Source organism: Theileria parva, chromosome 1 (genome assembly GCF_000165365.1).
Source record: "Theileria parva strain Muguga chromosome 1, complete sequence, whole genome shotgun sequence".
Lineage (NCBI taxonomy): Eukaryota > Apicomplexa > Aconoidasida > Piroplasmida > Theileriidae > Theileria > Theileria parva.
The window spans coordinates 572,047-592,952 of record NC_007344.1 but is presented as its reverse complement, the minus strand read 5'-3'; the positions used below and the strand labels follow the sequence as shown (position 1 = coordinate 592,952).

The following is a 20,906-nucleotide window of genomic DNA, read 5'->3' as shown; positions in this document are numbered from 1 at the left end:
CTCGTCAAATTTATTATTATACTAAGTTAAACTGCTATTTTTGTAATGATTTGTTGTAAATCGCCTAATAAAATCTCCATACTCCATTTTTTCTATGAATTTTCATTAGTCTCGTTTTATGAAAATCTCCATGTCGAGTCTGTTTGCGGTACACTCTGATACTGGGTCCCTCAAGGTCATAAACTATTTTTCTAGGAAAAGCCTTTTTATTTTGACGTTTCCAGACAGTTAAATCCCCCAATCTTATCTCGTTACATTTAACGGGTTTAAGAATATACACAATTGATGAAGGACATAATAGGTCAATTCTATAATCATTTGGTCTCAACTCCAAACTATTACCATTTTTGTCCTCTTTATAAAATTTTAAATCTTTAGGTAAGTAAAAAAACTTAGTGATATAATTTTGAAATCCGAACCTAACAAATGAAGCTACATATGAATTGAATCTGATGTCTATTCTGGCCAATTTATAATTACAGCATATAGATTTGGGATATTCTTTCCCAGACTTGTGTTCCCAGACGATGCAGTCATCAAACCAAACCTCGGTACATTTAATATCATCTCTTAGTGTGTAAAATATTCGGTCATATTCTAGTGTAATAACCTCGTAGTGTTCATCTTCTAGTTGTATTTTGTTATTATTTTCAAGTTTATACATTTTCAACAAATTGCAACTAATTTTTATTTCTTTTTCATGTCCACCACGAAAACTCATTGTCATGTTACTATTTATGTATGAAAAGTACAGACGGTATGGGAAACATTCGTTTTTATAATAATTATATTTCCAATACACCTTTCCATCATATATTATTTTGTACAAACTCTTATTAAAGAGAATTTGATAATAGTATTTGCTCGAAAGCACACAGTAATCATCAGGATTGAGCTCTATACCATTTTTCTTATAAAGTTTTAACTTATCAATATTAGGTCTAATACACTCGAAATATTCAAAATGTTTCTCAAGATTCGAATCAAACTCCACACGGCAATTGTATTCTGTAACATACTTACTGGGATCGTCTGTATCAAGAATCACTCTATCACCGTCAACTATCTTCCCAAACACAAAACCATTATTAGCTTTAAAATGATGGTAATTGGGCACACGAACTGTTTTATATTTGTTTGTCGACATCATCGTATCAGTATCTAAAGTTATAACCTCAGGTGACACTGATTTATCCTCTACATTTTCATTACTTGGTTCAGAATTCTCATTAAGTTGGTTAATGGATTGGTTTAGATCAACTACTTCAGTGGATTCAACTTCAGCTCTTGGTCGTTTGTTGCTTGGTCTATTTAGATCAAGAGTTTCATCAGTTCCATCTATGAACTTAATAGTTACACAACCTGAAATCAGTTCGAAATTTAGAGAGATAAGATGTCCGTGGTGAGCATTATCCTTGGTTTGTTTCCAAATTTCCTTCTCCTCATGCGAGATGACATGGCAAAACCTATCGAAAATGATTCTAAAATTAGTCTTCTCAAGATCGTAATAATAGTCACCAGATAATGTATTCATATCTCTAAGTTTATCAACAGTTTCAAGTACTTTGAATTTAAAGTTAATAATCTGTACATTGTGATAAACATATTGTTTATACAGCTTCAGCTTCGCCAAATTGATTTCAATATTAATACGCTCCCACGTGTTATCTTTTAGTTGACGGAATAGTATCAAGTTATTATAGTATGGTATTATCAAGATGTATTTCTCATCACCTTCATAAACCAATACATATTGTGCAAAATCATAAGTACATGTAGCCTTCCAAACAACTGTATCATCTTCTAATACTTTGTTAAATACATATCCATTCGATGATCTATACTCGCTGTACCTGTTTCTATTAAAATAATCAAAACCGTATCCATATTCTTTTATATTTATGTTTAATTCTACAAACCGAGAATTTTTCGGGGGAAGGTCGGTGGAAATATTTTTATCCTTTATTGTAGACATTTTATGTAGTTCCCTGATAATATTAATTTAACTGGTTGATCTAAACCTTTAAAATGTGTGGAACTAGATCTTTAAAACTGATCAGATCCTGTGGTTCTTATAGATCAAGCAGATCTAAACGTAATTAGTGAGATCAATATCATACTTGTTGCCCTCTTTAATCTCATTTAAAATTACAAGTTCATCTTCATCATAGTTAGCTTGTGGTTACTGGAACGCTTCCTACACATCTTAACAACACACACAGTCAATGTAGTTAATAGTGTTATTTGTGAATTAAAATTTAAAATTCCAACAATAGAACTCATGAAAAGCAAATTGTTATGAAAAATTATCAAATTATCATGATACTGATTAACTGTTTATACTATAAATAATACACTGTGTATATGTATAGTAGTACAGTTATTTAGTAATAATTGTATGTAGGAAGGAATTAAGCAAGTGAATACTCAGAGAGTTTCCTAATCGTAGACATTGAAATGTTAAAGAAACAAATATCTAGAGTAATAAAAAATATTATAATGTTTTTTAGGATATTGAAGAGTTTTATCAAACATGTAAACGTAAATTTAATGTCCAAAAATCAGACTGTAACTCTCTAGAACTATTGTTACAATACAAGTAATTTTATATGAAAATGCTCAATAATTATTGTGGTAGGGTGTTGAGTTTTTAGTGTTAGAATTTTGTGATGTGAGAGTTGTGTGATTTAAAGAATTGTAGTATTAAATTTTGAGATAAATGTCAGAAACTAAATGCGGAGCGTAAAAATTATTAATTTTTTAATAATTATTTAGGAAGGTCACATTTAAAATCGTTCTAGCTTCGGATGCCAATCAGCCATATAAAGTGTTCGTTTCCCAATCATTTTACCCATAATTATCCTATAATTATTGCATACTAATCTATAATTAATTCTTGATAAGCTGTAATAATTATGATTAATGTATGTATTGTGTTAATATTCCTTTAGTTTGTCCGTGCCTGAACAGGCGCCATTTTCTGCAGTAATTAAATTCGCCGCTGAAGAAGTAAAAGATTTACTTGAATATTCCTTAGTTTAGGCTTAATCCAGCCACTTGTGCTATTATTACCAACGACGGTGTTGGTATAAACCCTACCCAAACTGCAGGTTACACTTACACATTCCAACTTATACAACGTTATTTCACATTAAATATGCTTAAATCTGGTTAAAACTCTGTAAAAAGCTTTAGGCGGAGTGTTCCTTAAATATGGATCGAATTTAAGACTAATTCCAAGAGATAGAGTTGGATTTTATTACTAATGTAGTATACACACATATTTATTTATAATATTTAGTGTAAACCTATTATACTCTGCGTCAGTAATTACTATTTAACACTTCTTAATACTCTTAATAAACACTGTAAATAGTGTTAGGAAACTGTAAATAGTGTTAGAACATTAAATAGTGTTAGAACATTAAATAGTACTATGACCTGAATATGACCTGACTACGGGTAAAACAAACATGAAGTATAAGCGAGTAGATGTGTAGTAAAATTATTCATCTGGGGGATAATTTTCTAGATTGAGTACTAGGCATTTGGAAGTGCACAGGGGGTGTGACCTGTAGACTCCAATTAATCTTTGAGCTTTTGAGAATAATTTATCCTTGAGTGAGATGATGATAACTTGAAATGTGCTTTCCATTAGGAACTTGGTTAGATTGTTCAGCTTCACAGAGTCAATGTTGGCGTCAATTTCATCCAAAACTACAAACGGCGAATTTCTATAAATATGTAATGAAAGCAATAAAGCTATAGATGACAAAGCCTTTTCACCGCCACTTTGTAAATTTATGCTCAAGTATTTTTTCATCGGAGGTATCGTATTATATCTTATACTTCTATTAAACGGTTCCAAATCAACCAAACTATTCACCGTATTGCTCCCATTATTATTCAGTGTGCCATCAATTGTACTATTAAATGTATTAACTGAATTAGTTGGTGTGGTGGAAGTTGTGGGAAAATCGTCTAGAGTTAGGAAGGCTTGTCCTTCAGCGCCTTCTTCATTTTGTGATAATTTTCTGTAAATTGGGCCTAAATTTTCCCTTACGGTTTCGAAACAGTGGAGAAATAAGCCTGATCTCTCATGTTTGATCTTGTTGAAATCTGATTCGAGTTTGACTAATTGTGTCTTCAGTGTTTCAGTTTCCTTATCAACGGATGATATTTCCTCGGTTGTTGATTCAATTTTATCTTCCAAATCGCCGTACGAGCGGAGGTTAGAGAGTGATTTCTTCAAACTCACGAGGGTCTCACATAATAATTTATACTCCGATTCCAAGTCTGACGTGCTCGATATGCTAAACTCGTGGGCGTTGGACAGTATTGGAAATCCTAGAACAATTTGTTCCATTTCCTCTTCTAAATTTAGAGATTCTGACTGAGATTTCGGTGTGATTGAAAATCTCAAGGGTAGATTATGCACTTTACAAAACTCCGTCAACGCCATAGCCTGACTATGAAATTGATAAATTTCCTCTTTCAACCCATTAATCTCCTCCATTACATCATACTTGTCATCTGTAGTAGTTATGTTATTTAGTTGTTCAGTGTAAAGGTTAATATCAGTGGTGTAACCTTGTAATAATTGTTTGAGTGATGTGATTTCAGATTGTACAGTTTCAATTCCATCACATGAAGATAAATTATCCTCCTTCAACGTGAGTAATTGGGTCTTAACATCTGTCAACTGTGCGTTTAAGTCTGATAATCTTCCGTTTATACTTTCAATTTTACGCTCTAATTCGAGTAAATCGGTCTCATATCTACTCAATGTCATTTTTTTACCCATTAAGTTATTATGTAAATTATTCACCTTGTCATCTCTCGACATTACCATTTCATACACATCTGACACCTCAAACTTAGTGTTCAAAGGTGCAAAATGTTCATTCTTAAGTTTATCCAATTGTTCGTTTTCTAATGATAGTTTGTTTTCCAACTCTTGTAAAGTTTGCTCTAGAGATTTCAACTGTGTCATCAACTTGTCGGACTCGGCTGACAATTCATTTCTCTGTGAGTCTAGCGATTCTTTATGTTTTCTCAAATATTCCAATTTGGTTAATAATAGTTGTAAATTTCTCTTGAACCTTTCAATCTTGTCAGTACCACTTGAGAGTTCAGTCTCAATTCTCTTGGTCTCATCTGAATTATCCCGTAACTCCTTCTCAACCTCAATCAAAAGTGCGTTGAATTTATTGTATTTGTTAAGCTCTAGTTCCATTTCACTCTTTTTAGTACTTAGTGTTGATCCAACTACTATTGTCCGATTCCTTGTTATCATTTGACCTTTCAAAGTCACCACATTAAACTGTAAATTTACTCCATCCCTACCATGTCTCAAATTAACAACCCGTTCAGCCTCGTCTAAGTTGTCCACAATCACAGTGTCACCCAGCAAATATTCAAACAAATTACTCACTGAGTCACCATTTGGCTCAATTAAATCAATTGCAAATGCGTAATTTAACTTATTGAACCTTCTCAATAAATGTGACAGGTGTTGGCGAGTTGTGGATTTATCAGATTTAAGTTGTTGCAGTGAGATGAAATCTCTTTTTTCAGCCTTTTTTTCCTTCAGAAATTCAATACATTTTGCAATCGTTTGATAGTCTCTAGTCACAATTGCATGTGCTCTGAAGCCCAACGACGCCATTACAGCTGTTGAATACGCTTCATTCGTTAACTCAAACAAAGATATTACCTCCCCCAACACTCCGGGGACTGTCTTTGCCATCTCATTATTCAGCACACTCCTCTTGAACATATAATTATACTCATGTTTCAACACACTCAATGATGTTAACATTTGTGTATAATTATCTTTTTTATCCTGTAATTCACAGTTTTGAGTATGTAACTTCTCCTTCCTAACTTTTAACTGGGTCATGTGTGTTTGAAGTTGTTCTAGTGATGATCTGAAATCTCTCATTTTGGATTCTGTTTCCTCGATTAATCCTGTGTATTTTGTTAAATTGCCAACTACTTGCTCCTCCTGTGATCTCATTCCCTTCAACTTACTCTTTATCTACAGAAATTATTAATGACTGGCTAGAGAATAGTATTGGACGTACGGATTTCAACTGTGTTGTAAATTGGTTAATATTATTTTGAATAATTTTAATATTAATCTTGTTATCCGAAGTCAATGTGTTAAATTCCTTCAGGTATCGATTAAACTCTGTCATCTGTGCGGATGAGAGTGTGAATGTATCCTTCTCACAGCTCTTTAGCTCTGTGTTTAGTGATTCAATTTCCTTCTCAAGTTCACTTTTAGCTATTTTTAACTCCTGAGACTGAGTGTGTAATAGTGTTTGATCCTCAGTGGTGGAGGTGATGACTGAGTTTAGTGTGTCAATTTTATTTTCCAGAGTAATTTTATTGGAAAAAAAGTCCATCATGGAGTTGCGTAAGCTGTTGAGTGTTTGTGTCTTCTGCTGTATTTGTCTATTCAATTTCCCCTGCTCGTAATATAAATTGGCCAGCTTCTCCTCTAACTCATTTTTCATACCATTACTCTCATCCCATCTCTTCACCACCTCCTTATACTCGTTGCTACACCAACAATTAGGATTATATATAGAATTAGACAGTGATCTAGGGTATAAAAGGTTAAATTAGGGTTAATTTATCCAATTATATTGTTAAATTAGGAGTTGATTTAAGCAATTATATTGTTAAATTAGGAGTTGATTTAAGCAATTATAGTGTTAAATTAGGAGTTGATTTAAGCAATTATAGTGTTAAATTAGGAGTTGGTTTAAGTAATTATAGTGTTAATTTTGGGTATAACTAGTAAATAATGTGTTTGGGTACAGAAGTGTGAAGTATTTGTTGGTGTGGGATTTGAATTTATGTTCTAAAATTTGAAATTCGCACAGATTCTTCTTCACCATTATCTCATTCTAAACAATCAAATTAACATATAATTATTTTTACATGGTTTTGTAGAAGTTTGTGGTATTTCTTGTTGGTCGAGTCCATGGTTTTAAATTGTTTTAATTCGTTATTTAAGTTCTTTTTCTTTAACAATAAGTTCTTATATTCCATTCTCATCTTCGCAATCTTATCCCTCATATAATTATACGGCTTCTCATACAATATTCTACAACCAACCATTTATCTCAGTAACCACTGATAACTTAGTAATAACTGAGTAGTAATAACTGAGTAATATCAACTTAGTAAGTGTATAACTAAGTGATTGATACGATCCAGAAATGTTTTCGAATAGTTTAGTGAGTTCTGAGGGTGATCTTGAGATGATATCATTTACGGAACCTTGAAATATTAATCCTGTAGATCCCAACGTATTAATTTTATACTCATGTAACGCCTCAGTATATCCCTTAAACGTTATCACCTACACAGTATTAGGTAGTTTAGAGTAGTTATGTAGTAGTTAGGTCCCCGGAATATTACTATGGGCCAAGACAATGAAATAACTGTAGAAATAAGTAAATAGTAAGTGTGTAAGTAATTACATTGTTATTGTAAATGTATGAGATATGTCCGTTGTGATTAATGAGTCGTTTGAAGGTTGAGAAATCGGTATCACCTTTAAGTGTTAGTGCTACATAGGCAAATCTGTTCTCCAGTGGATCTGAAGGATCTGGTACTTTATTTATTAAATCCCTCAGATTATTACCCCTCAGTGTACTCGTCCTGATGCATAGTACAAATGATATTGCGTCCATAAGATTAGATTTGCCTAAGACAATTGATATTTGAGAGTAAAAGTACCTGAGCCGTTAGGGCCAATAATGGCATTAAATGAAGCAAATTTATCTATTAACACAGTGCCAAAATAACTTTTAAAGTTATGTAATTCAATCGCATGAATCGTGCCTCTCTTAAGCCTCTGGTCCGAGGATAAATGGAAGGGATTCAGTTCATAACGGCTGGTTTGACCCAAATTGACGTCATTTTTCTCTGAAAAACTGAGTAAATTATTGTCAGTTTGAAGTGAATGGACTGATTCTACGACCTCAGTCACATTCTCTGATGACACTGAAGACTCTGAAAGAAAACTCTCAGAATCTAAGCCATCCAATTCACTCATCTTCACCAAATCAACTAAATATGTAACAAGTCAAGATTAGGTTAATTTGACACATGGTGTGTATGTTGTATTGAAATTTGGGATAAAACCGAAAAAAAGTGTGATTCCAATAATTTTAATAATTTTTACAAAAAAATAAGTAATTTAAATAATTTTACTCATTAAATGTTTTTTAAATCATTTTTCTATAAATGGTGCCAAATCACTACCAACTACCCATCCCGTTTACCCCTGAATTAACTTAATTTAACTTATTATATTGTTATATTATGAGTAGCAGTTTAATAGACAATTATCAATGTTATATCGGATGTCTTCATCATTGTAATTCCCTATTCTAAACTTATTATTTAAATTATTATTATTTAAATTATTAATAATTAAATTATTAATAATTATGTTTTAGCAATTGGAGATGAGGAATTTATGACTTTGGCTAAATGTTTTTCAACCAACGTAATCTCAACCAAAGTATTTTTTACGCAAGTTCCCCTAATTATCTCCTTTATTATTGTATAATTCAATAAAATTGCTTAATAATTGTATGATTTAGCTGATTAGAGGTCAATCTTCTTCATCACATTTGGGTTATGGATTTGTACAGTATACAGATTTTACCGCCTCTGACGAGGCCATTTTACTAATGCAAGGGATATATTCAAAGGGAATTCCCCTAGTTATCAGATCTACATCAAACTACACTAATGCATACAATTATGATAACACGCAGCCAGCGGATACCACACAGAATAATACTGTGAACACTACAGTTCATGTGAGTAATCTTAGTGATCAAGATACTCAAGATTCCATTAATGATCTTGCTAAACCTTTTGGCGATATCGAATCCATCAACTTCATTCCAGACAAAGTATACACATTATTTTATCATAGTTACTAGTTAATTTACTAATAATGTTTGATTAGAAATATTGTTTTATAAATTATAAGAGGAGAGAATATGCGTTGGGATTTTTATGTCATATGGACAACTGGAATACTGGGAATAGTGTAAATTTACTCAATTATTATTATGTTTTAGACTATTTCATGTTTCTGGGCCTTACACTCCAATGAACCGAAATCATACGATAAAAAATTACTCGACAAGGAAAAGGAAGATGAAGTATACTATACTTATGTAGTTACTAGGTATATACTTATGTAGTTACTATGTGGATTAGATACGCCAATTACTCTAGCTATAGTATAAATGTTTATAGTTGTTTGGCCTGAATTATGCGAATGAGTTGATGCCAAAATGATTAAAATTTGGAATTATTCAACCGTTAGTATTAGGTGTAGGAGTCCCAGATTCCCTCCATACACCATTAAATTAATCTTATAACTTGAAATACTCGTCATCATACTCTTAACCCTAGAACAACAGTGTGTGATATTATTGTAGTACGTGTTGAGTGATAAGATTTTAGTCCTCATTTTTAAGAGATTATCATTTGGTTCAACATTTGAAGTGTTAACACTTGAGTTGGATTTGGTGATTGAAATGCCGACTTTTTTAGCAAAATTTAAATCCTTAATGAATCTATTCTTCATTGAATAATTCACATTATCAACCATTGAATCAGAATACTTATACACTTCCATCTCCATCTCTAAACAATTATGACATTTAATTGTTAATTATGTTATGACTAGGTAATAACTATGAATATGGGACGGTACGTGGTTTGAGGAAATCCCATTGATAAATTGTGAAATCATTATAAATATTCTTCTTATTCATATTTGACATCATCAATTGTATCAGCCTAAACATTATTTAGACAATTTGTGGAAAATTAGTTAGCTACTTGAAAATGTGTTAACTATTGGTAACTAGTAATAGTGTTGATACTGTCCGGAATCGAAAGAGTATGTGATGGTATCATCGGAGGAGTCTACATTCCAGCAAATATTATCCCAAACATTATTTATTTTATCTTTACTAAGTTTCACAGGGTTAATTGAATTGGCAGTAGTGTTGTTCTGCCAGTCAATATACAAACCACTTGACGTACAACATAATAAAAATTGACTATTCCTACTCCAATTAACTTTATTCACTGGTTTCATTATATTACTATACGTTTTCAGCTCACCATCAACATGTCGTACGTCCCTAATATTCATTCAGTTGTGTCAAGTATATAGAACTAAAAGGGTAAATAGTACATAGTGTAGTGAATACCATAGGACGACGCCTTTGGAGAAAGTGCCGATTGCGAGTATGAAAGAGTTTGGTAAGGGTAAGAAATTGAGTGATAAAATTGATCTCTAAAAATTGATACAATTAGTATAAAAATACGTAGACGGGTGTGTTATTGACACCAGTTAAGACTGGAACAGTTTTAAAGGAATCTACAACTTCAGAATCAACTTCGATACAGTCAACCTCGTCTTTGGTGTCTGATGTGTGAGTGTTGGAGTTGAAGAGGTTTAAGTTGAAATCCAAAATGAGTAAAAACCCGTCATTCGTACCACAAGCCAACATCACCAATGATTCACAAACTATAACACAACATATTAATCGTTAGTTAAGGTTAAATCAGACTGAGTAGGTTAGTTAAGGTGGTGGTAAAAATACTTTTGTATGAAATATCGAAGCAATTGATTTTATTATTGTAATTAATGTTCTGATTATATTCCCACACAAATTCCAAATCCAGCACTCTACACATCAGTACAATATTGATATTACTAACCTCTTACTAAGGTCCTGAGTGGATTGGAGTAAGTTTGACAGTTTATTGATGTTAAATCTGGCAATTTTAACTTTTCCAGAATTAAAGAGTAAAACTGCAAATAGAAAACCCGTCTCATAATTCACCTGTAACCACTTCAATTGCACACAATAATCCATCTAAACACAATAAAACAGGCTGTAAAATACCTTTACAGGAAATAAAGATAATAATTGGAGTGAATTTTCCAAATTTAAAGAGTTTTCAGAGTCAAATTTCAAAGTGTAAAGCTGTAAAAATGTGTAAAAATCGTCTTCATTTGTGAAGTAATGTGATGTAGAATTTGTTGCCACTAGGATTAATAGTACATTCTCAAACTGAGAATATACCAAAGTGTGTAATATGTCAACATCCCTAATCTGACCATCACAATTCACAAAATACTCACACATTTCACTGGTAGACTGTACTTCCTCCTCATTGTCACTCACATTGTTATCTGATGATTTCGTGAATTTGGAGCAAATTTCGAAAGATTTTAGAGAAAAATTATAATTTAAATTTTCATCATCTTCCTATAGAACAATTTATCATATACACAATATTACTGTACATTGGTATACTAACTGCTTAAGGATATTACGTGGGTAATAAAGAGGCTGAGAGGTTCATTTTTGGTACTATTTACTTGTGTAAAGTGGTTAAAATTATTACTCCCAAAATTTAACATTATAAAGATGAATAAATAAATTATTTAAATTACATTTTAAAATTAGAATAATTTAATATGAAAATTTTTTATAGAAGATAAATATGTAAATTGTATTAACAAGAGGAATCCCAGTAATTCCTATCGGGACAACCCTGAAGAAGATTGTGAAATCAGTGTTAATCTCCACTTAAAATTTAGATACAAATAGATTAGACAAATTAGTAACTAGATGTGTGATTAATAAGTGTGATGAATGAGGATAAAGTGGATTATTCTTTAACGTACCATGGGGTAGCCCCAAAGGCGTAAAATCTCGTTAAAATTATTAAAATAAATGTGTAACATATAATAAATCATTATTTCCATTATTATACATTTGTTGATTTTGTTTTTTTACACTAATTTTCCCAGATACCATAATACCAAATTTTCCATCGTATTATGCCAATTAGAACTGGAATAACATATTAATCTTTGAGTTATATTCTTCTAATGAGTGAGAACATGAACAGCGAAGTGTTTGTCTCTTTGTTAGAGGCGTTATCTTCAAGTGATAATTCTCTACGTTCAGATGCCGACGCTAAGATAACCACTTTGAAGAATCATGATCTGAATGGTATCTTAAGGCTAACATTGAACGTAATGTTAACGGAGCCAAAGGATGAGAGGAGATTACAATCAGTGGTTTTAATACGTATTTTATTGGATGTTTCACGTTCTGGTGAGGCACCTCATAATACCTGGAAACTGGTCTCAAATGATGTCAAATCTTTATTAAAATCTTCATTACTAAAGTCCATCGAGTCTGAATCACACCAATCAATACGTCGTAATGTTTGTGATACTATTGCAGATCTAGTTTCCAGGTCCATGGCACCAGGTGAATGGCCAGAACTGGCCTCCATCACCATCAGATTAATACAAAATGATAATCCGGTATACAGAAAATCTGGTCTCAAATTGTTAGGCGAATGTTTCTCTTACTTTGCAGAAGATTTAGTCAGTAGATCCAATGAAGTTGCCGCACTGATTAAGACCAGTTTGATGAGTGTGGATACCAGTGTTAGAACTGAAGCTATTTGTGTAATTGGAGTTGCTGTAGATTATGAAGAAGTTGGCGTCGCCAGTTATTTGAGGGATACTGTGCCGTTGATATTGGATTCACTCAGGAGACTCTTGGGTTGTACAGAACCAGGTGCTAGAGATGAGCTGGAAAGCTCACTAACAGGAGTATTAATGATACTTGAGAATAACGCTAAGTTTTTTAAACCACATATCGAGTTATTTTTTACACGTATGTTAGAACTGGCATTGGCTGAAGGACCTGCAAGAGGATTAGACGGTGAATTGAGAGCTCTGGCATTGGAATTGTTACTGGTGTTACCTGAAAAGAAACCTCAGACAGCATTGTCAATACCTAATTTCGGACTCCGTATGGTTAATTGTTTAATGACCTGTATGCTAGATATACAGGATGAAAGTTACACTGAATGGTTGGAAACGGGTACTGAAGATGATGCACATACACTTTATAGTGCCTCAGAGGAAGGTTTAGATCGTTTAGGACGTGCTTTTGAATCTGTGGATAATTGTCCTTTTATGGACTGGGTCCTGTCCACAGCGTCACAGTATCTCCAGACACCCCAGTGGCAGTATAAATTTGTAGCCATAATGGCCATTTCACAGACTGTAGAGTTTCTGACTGACGATGAAATTGACAGACTCTCCTCAATCATCGGGATCATGCTAGAGAAACTTAGTGATGCAGACTACAGAATAAGATTTGCCGTATGTCAGACAATTGGACAAATAGCATTAGACCATCAACCGTATGTACAATTGAACTTTCATGAAGAGGTTTTACCACCTCTGATTAAGGCGTTTGAGGACCCAAGCCCCAGAGTACAATCCCACGCACTTTCGGCCTTTATTAACTTTGCGGAAGAAGTACAAAAGGAACATTTATTACCATTTGGAGATTTAGTGGTACAAAGATTATTGAGTAAAATAAGCGCCAACACTGGCAGATCAGTGACTGAACAGGCAGTAACATCATTGGCAGTCACCGCAGGTGTTCTTGAAGAACATTTTATTAAATATTACAATACAATTATTCCACTCATGAAGGAAATTATTACTAAATGTACCTCCACAGAGGAAAGAACTTGCCGCGGGAAAGCCATCGAATGTATTTCAATCATCGGAATGTCCATAGGTATCCACTACGGAGTAATCTAAGCATAGTTAGGTGGTTACTTAGTTACCCCTGATTTACCCCTTAATTTTCACATTTTACCCTTTATATTTTTGTTTTACCCTAAATATTCATATTTTGTCTGTTAATGACTAATAATGTATTAGGAAAGGACGTGTTTAGAAACGATGGGATTGAGTGTATGAACGCGTTGATACAGATAATGGAGCAGCCAAGTGAGAGCGATGACCCAGTACGAGAGTATATAAATGAAGCATTAGGAAGACTATGTACAGCGCTAGGAACCAATTTTGTACCTTTCCTACCCAAAATCGTACCACTACTACTCACCGAATTAACCAAATCCTCACAATCTTTCCAAGATCAAGTACCAATTATTATTATATGAATTTTTAGTTACCTTTATTTGAGTTATTTATGTCTAATACTATTATTATACCCCTATAATAATATTATAAAACCCACTCATAATATTTAGGATGTAACGTTGTTGATGGGTTTGGATGGTGGTGCTGGGTTGAGAACATCATTGGTGGATGAGTTGGAGCAGACATTGAGTCTGGTGGCGATAATAGTAGACGAGTTGAAGGAATTGTATGAGGATTATATCCCGTCAACGGCTCAGGCAGTGTTGCCATTATTGTCCTGTGTGTTAACTGCAGAACTAAAACAAAAGGCCTTATCAGCAATGGCGAATATGATTGAAGCCAAGAGAATAGCAATAGAGAAGCGTAACAGCAGTAAAGAAATGTTACTGGAATTATTACTAAATATAATGAATGCAGTGTTGACAGACCTTGAGAAGACACGTGAAGTGGATTCTGAGTACACAGTGCCAGTAGACATCCTCTCAGTATCAGCAAACGGTCTTTACCGCTGTTTAGACTGTGCAGGACCTGGAATTCTGAACCAAAATGTGCTTAACCTGTTGACTAATAAATTATTATTGATAATTGAGAAGTCATCCAAGATTAAGGCCATTTACCGTAAATGCAGGGCTAGTAAAGACTTAGATCCTGATGAAATTCTAACTCTAGAAGAAGATGAAGAGGCTGAACAAACCTTCAGATCATCACTTCTTGATATCTTCGGAGTTGTCATGAAACATCATCCCGATGAATTCATGTCCACATGTCATCCCCAATGTCTACAGTAAGAATTATTTAGTTTAGTATTAGTATATAGTTAATTATTTATATACTTAAGAGTATAATTAGTATAATATTACTACTCTAAATATAATTAACACTATAACACCATAAAACATTGTGTTGTAGATTTCTGTGTATGAACTTGGAGAAGAATGTCCCTGATGATGTGGCTATAGCGTTGTATTTTTGTGGTGACATGATAGAGTTTTTACAGTCTCGAGTAATCACATTTTGGGACAAGTTCTTACCACACGTGCTCAAGAACATTGAGAGTAAAGAGGCGAGTGTGAGACAGTATGCCTGTTACAGCGTGAGTAGACTATCAAAATTACCCGAATTCGCACATTTAGCGAATGAGTCAGCTGTCAAGCTAAGTTCAGCACTGAAGATGAGATTCCCTTCATCACAAAAAGATCAACAGAATGCAACTGACAACGCAGTTGCAGCACTCGGTGATCTCATCAGATACCAAGGCAATAACCTCCCAGACGCCAGTAATTATCTCACACTGTGGCTCAAACACCTGCCACTCAGACAAGATGAAACTGAAGGAAAACGCGTACACAAAGAACTCATGGATCTCGTTCTCTCCGTATCACACTATTTTATTAGTTACCCAGTTACGCACTAGTTTAGATATTTAAGCATAGTATTATGTTATTACCCCTAGTATACTACTCCAATTACTAATGTAATAATTATATAACTATTATAGTACTGATTAATATGTGTGATTAGAACAATCAAATGATATTGGGAGTGGAGAATAGTAATCTTGGCCAGTTGGCGAAGATATTTATATCAATTTACGAGACTGAGTTCTCGACGGAGGAGTTAAATAAGCAGATTTTGCACTTGATGAAACATCTGGGACAAGACTTTCTCAAACAACTCAATCCCTCACTCTCCAAACGATTACAAATGCAGTTGAAAGTTATCGCAAAATCCCTGTAATTCATAATCTATTAACCTTGAATTTATACTATTATGCGTGTTCTGGTGTGTTATGAGTATATTGGGGAATGGGATTCCATAAAAAATATATTTTATACATGTTGTGATGAGGATAATACATATATTATTATTAGTATCAATAGTGTGTTGTAGAAGGATAGGGAGAATAAATGGAAGGCATAAATTTGGGCTAATTGGACCATTAGAAAGTGAAATCACACACTATGAAGGGCCTCAATATTCCAATGGGAAGCCAAAAATGGCATGTAAATTACTATTGTTAAAGCTTAAAATCTCTAAGTATCTTTTGTGGAAGCGAATATGGTTTGGGACTTTAATCCTGAAATATCACATAAAAACGAAATACTGGGAAATCTCCAAAAAACTCAAAAAACTCTTCAAATTCCACAAAGTACCTTTAATCTAATACTTTATAGTAAAAATTATCAGGAATCTGAGGAATCACCGCATTATCCGCTGGTTGGAAACAAGTGGGTCCTGGAATTTAATAAACCCCCGAAATACTCAAATATGTAAATTTTACTAATAAATTCATATTTTCTAGACCTGGCCTAAAAGAATATTTAAAATTCGCTGATGACGGCACTGTTACCACAGTCACAGGATTAACAGGTAATCACACATCTAACACACTATTTAACACATACATGTTATTTTAAGTATAAAGTCGAGTATATGTGTTTAAGAGTGATTTAGGACATTGGTGGGAGGAGATGGGTCATTTGATGTGGAAATTCCCTGTAGAGAGTGGGAAAAATGAATTTGTATATTTTAAAACAGAAGTATGTAAATAATTAAATCATTATTAGTTTATGTTTGATTCGAGGAAAAATAAACCCGTTATGTGTAATGGAATAGTTTTTAAAGATAGACCTGAGAATGGATTCTTACCAAAGTATTTATTCAGGCCTGTACTATGTAAATTTAAAGGTCACTGCCTCTAATTCTCATAGACATGTCTAAACCCTTGCAATGTTATAACATGGAAAATTGATATTACTACTGAGAAATTAATGTTTATTGTATATATATGAGTAAAATAGTTGGTGTATTGGGAATTAAGAGTTTTTTGAGTTGATTATTTACCACCCCATCAGTGATGTCGTTTTTTTAAATAAATACCTTACACATTAAATAATTAATTTATCATCTTTTATTTATTAGTTTTGGTGATTTATGTGATAATATCAAATCACTTATTCTGCCCACTTATGTCGCTGGTTTCATAACATCTTTTATCTCACTAGAATATTTATTATTTTTACAATTTCTACACATTGAAAATTTTAACGCCAACTATTGGAATTATTTTTCCTCTTTCAATTTATTATCGGATTTTTCATTTTTGGAGAAAATTTTTAGATTTCCAGTAATTACCAATGAGAGACTCGTATACGGATAATTATTACCACAATTTCAGCTGTAAAAATATAGAGAACCGTTTCTTGAGAAATGGTTATACCTTTAACGGAAGACCAAAACGTCCCATTTCACGCATTACATCGTATATTAATTCGTATTCCTCAGACTCTGACGAGTCTTTTAAAGATGATTTAGCTGATATTACAAGTAACTATCACTCCTCACCTCAAACGCAATCTTCCATCAACTGCACTCCAATACCCGTACAAATTATTCAATCCCCCAATGATAAGGTTGACACTGGTACTAAAGTGGATAACTCAAATGATGCCGAATATACGGAAAAGCCATTAGGAGATCAAATTTTAACACCACGGCCTAGCAGGTACCGCAGAATACAAAAAGTAAAATCTGTTAAAAGAGAACCTCCCATCCGAGAAATAAGTTATGCTGAGCTCAGTACGCCTGATGTTACAAAGAAACAAGTGAAAGATTCAAAGTACAATTACTCGGATCAGAACATTGACAGTAGTTATACGTCATATGTTGACAGTTTGTTTGGAGTTGAGCCTTACAAATATGTCCACGAGCATCAACCCCTGAAGTTATTCTGGCTTGAAAACTCTGAAGTCAGTGGCCTCATGAGGATACCCTCACTCACCTCACTCAGTAATGAGTTTTCCAACTCCGAAAAACTCTACATGGTCTTCACCGATTACACCATCGACATCATTCAAGACGTTTCCGTATCTCAACACAATTATTTATTTTTAACCAATTTTTAGTTAATTTTACATAATTTATTCCATTTAATTAGTCAATTTTACGCCAAATTTACTTTTTTGTTCTGTAGTGTTTGAAGATGATAAAGGCAAGGGATGGTTATACACCGTTTGTGGTTATATATTCATATAACCTCAAGAGTATGTACTTTAAGGTGGTGAAACGGACAATGTCCGAGGTTAGTATGGTCTCGTTTAATAAGAATTCCACTGACCTAGACGATTGTCTCTCATTTGACTGTGCAAACTCTCAAATCTCATCATCTGATGAACAAGATTCTAATTATGAGTTTTACAGAAGTTATCTCTATGGCAAAGATGATGGAACAGACCCTAACCGTGTCCGAGTACTCGTACATCCCTCCAACAAAACACATTTCGACCTACGATATCTCTCCGTTAATCCCAATAGGTATCGCCAACCGTATTATAATAGTTAACAGTATAATAATTACCATAATAATTATTAAATAGTATAATTATTGGTAAATAAATCTAATAATTCTTTAGTCATAGAGAGGAAATGGTGGATAATAAGTCAATGGTGAAGAAAGAGAATGTTGAGGTAAAGGATGAGGAAAGTGATTTGGAGTCATCAAATTCAGATTCTCCATTTTCAAACACGTTTCAAAATGGAACACAGTTTAACTTACCAGATGACTTGTTTGATGAGTGTAAGTTACTGGTTGGAGTTGACGTCTCCAACAAGGGTTCAAGTTGCCCAGATTCCGTGGCTAATTACAGGTCAGAATCTGTAATCAAGAAAAATTACACAGTATACATTCCGGAAAACACACTACCCTTGGACCAAATAGATGACATGACCAATGGCAATCTCTCTAATACGGGAGATGAATTAGGTAAAGGGGATGAACAATTGTCTAAAGAGTTTTTATTGAATTTGGTGAAGGTGAGAGATGAAGGGAATGTGTTGTATAGATCTGGTGACATGGTACTGACAGAGGGACAAGTATTAAAAATTGAGTTCCCCACTATATATACAAAGCATTTCGAATATGATTACGTAACTCTTTACTCTGATAATACTCTGAAATCCTGTTTCAACTTCATTAAATCACTGTTACCGGAGGATTGTCTTAATATTAATATTAACAAGTTGGCCCAGTTTTGTCCGAATATTTTCTGGAATTTGGCTCTTGCAGGTGATATTGAGACTTCAATCATCGAGCTAGACCCTGAGATGGTCAAGTCGCTCTACAGACGCAAGAGAACAGTCACTGTAGATAGTGAGTTTAGAAATGGAAAGACTAAAATCACACCTAACTCACTCAGTTATCTGGATAATAATTTTATTATTATGCAAAATCTATTCCAACGAGACGCTGAGGAGAAGATTAAGAAATTACTGGAAATTGAACGACAGAATGGCGGGAAAATGACCAGAATTGTCATCAATAAACATGCCGAAGATGATGACCTCATCAAATTACTCATTGATGATAATGGATTCACCAGGTAATTTACAACTATATTACCACATCCGATGCCCCAATTATATATGCCCTACTTATATACACCCTATTCATATGGTAAACAGTAAATATGATTTTAGGAAGAGTATGCAAGTATTGACTGAGAAGCAGAAGAATATGGTATATAATGAGTGTATGAAGAGGAATTTCTATGTGCCAGTACACATCAAATTTAACCCCCAAAAAGGCCGAGGCGTTTACGCCGCATACAAAATACACAAAGATGATTTCCTCATGGGTATACTAACTCTATTTCCAGTTATTCACCCATTTAATTATTATATTATTGATTATATTATTGATTAAATTATTGATTAAATTATTGAGTTATTTACTGAATTAACTTGTTGTTAGAGTATAAAGGAGAGTTGATAACGGAGAAAGTGGCGAATTTTCGAAATAACAAGTACAATAAATCCAAAAAATACAAAGGGTAGCATCAGCCTAGTTACTATTTCTAACATAATTACGCCGGTGTACCCACCTTAATCACTATTAATAATGAGTTAGATCTTTTATATTCTTTTTTAAGCATAATGGCACGAGGTATGGAATTGATGCTACTGAGGAGGATATAAGCTTTGGTCCTGCTAGACTAGTAAACCATTCAAGGAAAAACGCAAACATCGTGCCGAAAACTCTGTTAAGTAATAATTACCCCCGACTCATATTCATTGCCAAACGTGACATCGAATGGTATTTTCAACTTTATCATCTAATTGATTTAGTGGTGAGGAGTTACTGGTGGATTACGGAGAACGAGACCCAAGCGTTATTAAAGATAATCCATGGCTACTGGATTAATATTCTACTATATATTTTGCATATTAGTGAGTAAATTAGATATTAAGTTTGTGTAATGAAGGGTTTAAAATTTTTCATTTGGTTCGAGGAAAAGGTTATAATTATGAGAGTTAGACTTATATTTTTGAAGTGTTTCACAAATCGATTGATAGTCAAGTTCTTTAATGTCCTGTTTCAGAACACTCATCTTATCTTCATAATCAGCTCTGTTTAGCCTATTTGATACCTGGACACTCTTAGCCTCTTCAAAAAACTATACCACAAAATAATTCATAATTTAACAAAAAATAATTAGTAAGAATTAGTAAATTAGTGAACAAATAAATAAAATTGAGAAAAAGAACCTTTTCGAGAGCAATTTGAGCGGAATGTGATACGAGTCTTAGAGTAGATTCATTTTGCAGTTTACAACCGACAGTTGATAAAATATATTGTACAACTTCATCATACAGAGCAGAAGGTTGACTTAAGCCCTTTACAACGTCAACATCAATATTAGGAGGATTATTATTATTCGAAGACATTACAAATTTTAAATTATCTAAAAAATAATAACCAATTTAATTTTAATTAATCATTATTGATTATTATTTGATTTTAATTCCCCATCCCGGAATCATAATAACACTAATATGAAGACCAATAACACAAAAT

The 20,906-nt window shown here is 33.3% G+C and overlaps 9 protein-coding genes across 9 annotated transcripts; 5 read left to right on the top strand and 4 right to left on the bottom strand.

Moving 5' to 3' along the window:
- On the bottom strand, window positions 1-1,975 carry TpMuguga_01g00288 (uncharacterized protein; the record flags this gene model as incomplete). Its single annotated transcript, XM_760722.2, has 1 exon — window positions 1-1,975. The coding sequence occupies one exon, from the start codon at window positions 1,973-1,975 to the stop codon at window positions 65-67; it is 1,911 nt and encodes a 636-aa protein (XP_765815.1). The 3' UTR covers window positions 1-64.
- Window positions 1,976-2,551: 576 nt separating this feature from the next.
- On the top strand, window positions 2,552-3,283 carry Ufm1 (Ubiquitin-fold modifier 1). Its single transcript, XM_760721.2, has 6 exons — window positions 2,552-2,599; window positions 2,639-2,742; window positions 2,776-2,829; window positions 2,952-3,009; window positions 3,038-3,110; window positions 3,196-3,283. Exons 2-6 carry the CDS (start codon window positions 2,720-2,722, stop codon window positions 3,264-3,266), a joined length of 279 nt encoding a protein of 92 aa, XP_765814.1. The 5' UTR covers window positions 2,552-2,599; window positions 2,639-2,719; the 3' UTR covers window positions 3,267-3,283.
- A 106-nt stretch (window positions 3,284-3,389) lies between these two features.
- Window positions 3,390-8,110, bottom strand: SMC1 (uncharacterized protein). The gene is made up of 7 exons (XM_760720.2): window positions 7,756-8,110; window positions 7,497-7,723; window positions 7,224-7,375; window positions 6,952-7,117; window positions 6,829-6,917; window positions 6,087-6,567; window positions 3,390-6,040 (listed from the first exon to the last, which is right to left on the bottom strand). Exons 1-7 carry the CDS (start codon window positions 8,072-8,074, stop codon window positions 3,506-3,508), a joined length of 3,969 nt encoding a protein of 1,322 aa, XP_765813.1. The 5' UTR covers window positions 8,075-8,110; the 3' UTR covers window positions 3,390-3,505.
- Window positions 8,111-8,272: 162 nt separating this feature from the next.
- TpMuguga_01g00285 (RNA recognition motif family protein) lies at window positions 8,273-9,429 on the top strand. The gene is made up of 6 exons (XM_061304968.1): window positions 8,273-8,398; window positions 8,481-8,545; window positions 8,628-8,945; window positions 9,002-9,085; window positions 9,117-9,200; window positions 9,298-9,429. The coding sequence occupies exons 1-6, from the start codon at window positions 8,344-8,346 to the stop codon at window positions 9,337-9,339; spliced, it is 648 nt and encodes a 215-aa protein (XP_061161544.1). The 5' UTR covers window positions 8,273-8,343; the 3' UTR covers window positions 9,340-9,429.
- TpMuguga_01g00284 (uncharacterized protein) lies at window positions 9,258-11,728 on the bottom strand. The gene is made up of 10 exons (XM_061304967.1): window positions 11,402-11,728; window positions 10,968-11,333; window positions 10,780-10,937; window positions 10,662-10,747; window positions 10,383-10,585; window positions 10,266-10,351; window positions 9,933-10,196; window positions 9,761-9,846; window positions 9,486-9,690; window positions 9,258-9,452 (listed from the first exon to the last, which is right to left on the bottom strand). The coding sequence occupies exons 1-10, from the start codon at window positions 11,486-11,488 to the stop codon at window positions 9,353-9,355; spliced, it is 1,641 nt and encodes a 546-aa protein (XP_061161543.1). The 5' UTR covers window positions 11,489-11,728; the 3' UTR covers window positions 9,258-9,352.
- Window positions 11,729-11,812: 84 nt separating this feature from the next.
- Window positions 11,813-15,812, top strand: sal3 (HEAT repeat family protein). Its single transcript, XM_760717.2, has 5 exons — window positions 11,813-13,685; window positions 13,832-14,052; window positions 14,164-14,837; window positions 14,963-15,428; window positions 15,575-15,812. The coding sequence occupies exons 1-5, from the start codon at window positions 11,963-11,965 to the stop codon at window positions 15,788-15,790; spliced, it is 3,300 nt and encodes a 1,099-aa protein (XP_765810.1). The 5' UTR covers window positions 11,813-11,962; the 3' UTR covers window positions 15,791-15,812.
- A 68-nt stretch (window positions 15,813-15,880) lies between these two features.
- On the top strand, window positions 15,881-16,838 carry TpMuguga_01g00282 (uncharacterized protein). Its single transcript, XM_061304966.1, has 5 exons — window positions 15,881-16,202; window positions 16,241-16,323; window positions 16,356-16,423; window positions 16,508-16,593; window positions 16,621-16,838. The coding sequence occupies exons 1-5, from the start codon at window positions 15,897-15,899 to the stop codon at window positions 16,753-16,755; spliced, it is 678 nt and encodes a 225-aa protein (XP_061161542.1). The 5' UTR covers window positions 15,881-15,896; the 3' UTR covers window positions 16,756-16,838.
- Window positions 16,839-16,948: 110 nt separating this feature from the next.
- On the top strand, window positions 16,949-20,262 carry setd8-a (N-lysine methyltransferase SETD8-A). Its single transcript, XM_760715.2, has 7 exons — window positions 16,949-17,919; window positions 18,027-18,367; window positions 18,466-19,431; window positions 19,529-19,686; window positions 19,803-19,881; window positions 19,959-20,144; window positions 20,177-20,254. Exons 1-7 carry the CDS (start codon window positions 17,191-17,193, stop codon window positions 20,250-20,252), a joined length of 2,535 nt encoding a protein of 844 aa, XP_765808.1. The 5' UTR covers window positions 16,949-17,190; the 3' UTR covers window positions 20,253-20,254.
- Window positions 20,263-20,266: 4 nt separating this feature from the next.
- TpMuguga_01g00280 (uncharacterized protein) lies at window positions 20,267-20,859 on the bottom strand. The gene is made up of 2 exons (XM_760714.2): window positions 20,597-20,859; window positions 20,267-20,505 (listed from the first exon to the last, which is right to left on the bottom strand). Exons 1-2 carry the CDS (start codon window positions 20,774-20,776, stop codon window positions 20,317-20,319), a joined length of 369 nt encoding a protein of 122 aa, XP_765807.1. The 5' UTR covers window positions 20,777-20,859; the 3' UTR covers window positions 20,267-20,316.
- Between the last annotated feature and the right edge of the window lie 47 nt (window positions 20,860-20,906).